At 68.3% G+C, this 4,072-nt stretch overlaps 1 protein-coding gene across 1 annotated transcript in view; it reads left to right on the top strand.

Moving 5' to 3' along the window:
* SLC6A3 (solute carrier family 6 member 3) overlaps positions 1-4,072 on the top strand; it is a 66,074-nt gene that overhangs the window by 33,341 nt on the left and 28,661 nt on the right. Inside the window, 3 exon segments of the mRNA XM_023519756.1 lie at positions 256-390; positions 1,959-2,062; positions 3,341-3,465. Of these exon segments, the coding sequence (XP_023375524.1) occupies positions 256-390; positions 1,959-2,062; positions 3,341-3,465 (364 nt within the window).

The following is a 4,072-nucleotide window of genomic DNA, read 5'->3' as shown; positions in this document are numbered from 1 at the left end:
AACGGGAGCAGGAATGTCACTCGCTTGCCAAACCGTCTGTCCCGGTCTAATCCCCAGGACAGTCGCGCAGCGCAGACGGCCTTGGCGGTCTCACCCCAGCGGGCATTTGCTGAGCTGGCGTCCTGTGACCATCAGGGGTGTGGGGATTCCCAGGCAGAGGCCACCTCTCTCTCAGCACAAACCATCGGGGTGACCTCGTGCCCACGCCCCGGCCATGGCCGGCCGGGGCCACCGGTGACGTGATCCTCTCCCCAGGTCGTGTGGATCACGGCCACCATGCCGTACGTGGTGCTGTTCGCCCTGCTTCTGCGAGGCATCACTCTCCCCGGAGCCGTGGACGGCATCAAAGCCTACCTGAGCGTGGACTTCCACCGGCTCCGCGAGGCGTCCGTGAGTATGCCCCGCCCCCCCGCACGGGGCTCGCGGTCCCCGCGGGCTGGCAGGCGCGGTGCCAGGGAGCTCCCCATGTTTGGGGGCAGGAGACCCCAAGGGTAGCAGCCGTGCCAGGATTCCGCACTGCCCGGTAAGTCCAGCGGACGCCAGGCGCCGCGCCCGCCCGCAGAGAGCACGTCAGGGCAGGAGGGGTCACGTGGGCACAGCGGGGCGCTGAGGGACCCGAGGAAGGAAGGTGGCGGAGCAGGTCGCCTGCTGGGTCTCTGCAGGGATAGAAGGGGCCACGCTGCCCGTCGCCCTCGCGGGCCGTGGACCTGCTTCCTGCGGGAAGGCTGCGGGCTGCCGGTCCCACGGGCTCTGTCACGCACCGGGCATGCCGCCCTGAGCCCGGACTCCCCGCTCGTTGGCCCGGCCAGGCTGAGGCCGGCCAGCATTGCCGGAACCGGGGCTCCCCTCCTCCCCCCGCTCCCCCCAAGCGGGTCCCCGATGGCAGAGCGCGTCTGCTGCCCACCGCACAAGGGATCCAGCCTGCATCAGGAACGAGGTCCACAGTCGGGCAGCAGATAGCTCTGGGGACAGACCTCTCTGGATTAAAAACGAACCGCAGCCCCCTGCCCACGCCCCAGCCCACCACGGCCACCATGGCGACGCTTCTGGAGAGAGGGGGCGTGGCCAGCCGTGCGAGAGGGGTCTCCCAAGGAAGAGAGAGGAGGGTGGCCACTGGCGGGGGGTGGGGGTGAAGAGAAGGGGCACTTTTGTAAAGGTTGGGCTCCCAGAGGGACTAGACCGGGGCGGGCAGGCGCCTGCAGCCACCACGGGAGCCGAGCCGCTGTGGACGGGGCCTGTGGTTGGAAGGTGGCTGCCGCGGCCGCTTGGTCACCAGACATGGGGCGCACCAGGGACTTGGGAGGAGCAGCCCCCAGGCAGGACCAGGTGGGACGGGAGGAGCAGGGAGGGGCTCCGGCCCCAGGGAGCCCCCCACTCCCAGGGGAAGGAGCTGCGGGCGGGGACGGAGGCGCCTCCACGGGGACCGGACGCCTTGACGCCCCCGAGGCAAGGGCGGTGGTGAGCGGGCGCTGGCGGGGCGCTGACCAGGCTCCCGCGGGAGGACAGGCGTTGAGGCTGGGGAGCAGCGGTGTTTTCGGGGCGCGGGGGTGGAGGGAGCCCTGGGGTACAGCGGGAGGAGATGCGGCCGGCCGGGACCTCGACCCGGGCGTCAGGGACCCCGTGCCCGCGTAGCGAGTTAACTGCTCCGTGCGCATTAACGCGGAGCACGGGCACCGCGAGCCGGGGAGGTCCGCAGGGTGGCGCAGGCGCCGCCCCTTCCGGCCAGCCGCGCGGGAAGCTGCGTCCCGAGGCGGCATTCGTCCCTGATGGCGGCCAGTTGCTCCCTGCCCCTGACGTGGATTTAAACTTGACTCGGTTCCACGGAGCGGGCGGCATCTCGGCGGCAGCCGCCGTCTGGGAGGACAGGGCACCCCGGCCGCGGTCTTGGCACGAGCGCCTGTGACCGCTGATCGCAGCCCCCGCAGTTACCTGAGAGCGGCGTCTCGCCCTGGCTGCAGGTTTGGATTGACGCCGCCACCCAGATATGCTTCTCGCTGGGCCTGGGGTTTGGGGTGCTCATCGCCTTCTCCAGTTACAACGAATTCACCAACAACTGCTACAGGTAGGTGCTGAGCACCGTCGGAGGGTGGGGGGGCTGCAGCGTCACGGGGCGGGGCGTCACAGGGGGTTCCCGGATGAAGGGGGGTGCGGACATCACAGGGGGACCCGGATGAAGCGGGGCGGTAAGCTGTGTGCGAACCTCTGAGCCAAGTGCTTCCTAGGTGGAAATGAGTTGAGAAGCTGCGGGCAAAGCGTGATGGTTGCTTTCAGGAAGGGGATGAAACCTGGGAAGGAGTGTCGCCTCCCTGCAGGGATTCCAAGTGCAGCAGCCACCCCCCAGGCCCTGCCTTGCACCGCCTCGCCCCCACCTGCCTTCCCCGCCCCCACCTGCCTTCCCCGCCGCCGCCACTCCTGCCAGACCCCTGCAGCCCGTCCTCCCAGTGCTCGACAGGGTCAAGCCTCTCCCCTGACCCCCCATGAAGACGCACCCACGTGTCCCCGGGAGCCTGGGTCCCGGGGGCTGTCCCAGACGCTGTGCGGAGGCACCCAGGTGGCTGGGAACGGGACAGGCAAGGAAGTGGCAACGCTGCGTGCCCACGGCCCTGACGGCGTCTCGGCTGTGCCACCCGGCCCAGGATGACTTGCGTGACCTTCAGCTACAAGCTGAATCAAGAACCCTTCTAGAAACAGAAGCAGACTTTGATCTGGGACCTGCTCTGTTTGATCATCTCGGGTCATGTTTACGTTTTCACACAGAGAACAAAATGCAGTAAAAATACAAAGACAGTCTATGCAGCAAAATGGCCAGACGGGCCGGGGCCGGGATCCCACAGAGCATGTCCTGAGACAGCCCCACACAGCCACCCTGTGCCCCCAGGCCTGGGCACTCTGGGGCGTCCCTCCACGTGGGCTGCCCCGCCCCAGCCCTGAGTGGGGTCTGAGACCAGCGGCTCCTGCCGCCAGGGGCAGCTGGGAAAGGCACTGCCTGCCCCTCCCCCTGCAAAACCTGCATTCCAACAAGATCTCCCCCACCAGCCACCCCCAGTGTGAGTGGGGCCCCCCAAGGTCATAGGTTCTGCCCACCCGGAGCCCCCACATTGCTGGTGGGGACTGTCTCACCTTCAGCGCTGAGTCGCGTGTCCCAGGAGCCTCTTGGTCCCAGGAGACACGAGCGGCTGGTCACGGTAGGGATGCACCGGAGCCCCAGCCTGGAGCCCGAGGTCCCAGTGGGAGGCCCCGTCCCCACCCGCCGGGCAGTAGGAGGGGCCGGTGCGCTCGCAGGCAAAGCGGCGCTCGCAGGCAAAGCGGCGCTCCAGCATGGGCATGGTGCTCGTTCCAGAGATGCCATCATCACCACCTCAGTCAACTCCCTGACGAGCTTCTCTTCCGGCTTCGTGGTCTTCTCCTTCCTGGGGTACATGGCCCAGAAGCACAGCGTGCCCATCGCGGACGTGGCCAAGGACGGTGAGTGGCCAAGGGCAGGCTGGGCCCACACTGCCGCCCTTCGGGCCAGTTCTGGAAACGGGGCGGGGCGCGGGCCTTGGTCCCACCCGTCGGAGTGGCTGGCCTGAGCAGCCGCACGTGTCCCCCTGGAGAACCCACTGCGAGGTCGTAACTGGAGGGGGAACGCACCCTTCCCTGCATCGTGCTGCCCCCACCCCATCTCCTCTGCAGGACGACGTGGCCGGTGGTGCCTCGCCCCTCACAGAGGCCCCTCGGGCTGCAGGACGAGGCTCCGGTTCCCATCTCTGGGGCGGGCGTTTCACTGTCTTGTCACTCGGGATCCCCTGGGTCCTTGTCTAAGCCTTGAGCGGGGAGCGCGCTGAGCTCTTCCAAGCAGCGAGGCTGCGGACTTGGGCGCGGTCAGCGGGAAGATGCTGGCCGCCTTCCGCGTGAGTGGCGAATCCGCCCCGAAGCCTTTCCCTCCAAACGCCCGGTGACTGTGACGTGTTCAGAAGGGATCGCATGGTGTCGAGAAACCCTGCAATCTCAGGCACATGGGGCTGCGCCAGGAGCTGGCCGGGCAGAGGGCACAAGGGCGCAGGGCAGGCTCGGGCCCAGCGGGAAGCGG

This window comes from Pteropus vampyrus, unplaced genomic scaffold, assembly GCF_000151845.1.
Source record: "Pteropus vampyrus isolate Shadow unplaced genomic scaffold, Pvam_2.0 Scaffold235, whole genome shotgun sequence".
In the NCBI taxonomy this organism is placed as follows: Eukaryota; Metazoa; Chordata; class Mammalia; order Chiroptera; family Pteropodidae; genus Pteropus; species Pteropus vampyrus.
Note: the sequence above shows the minus strand (reverse complement) of the source record. Positions and strands in the feature narration are given on the sequence as shown.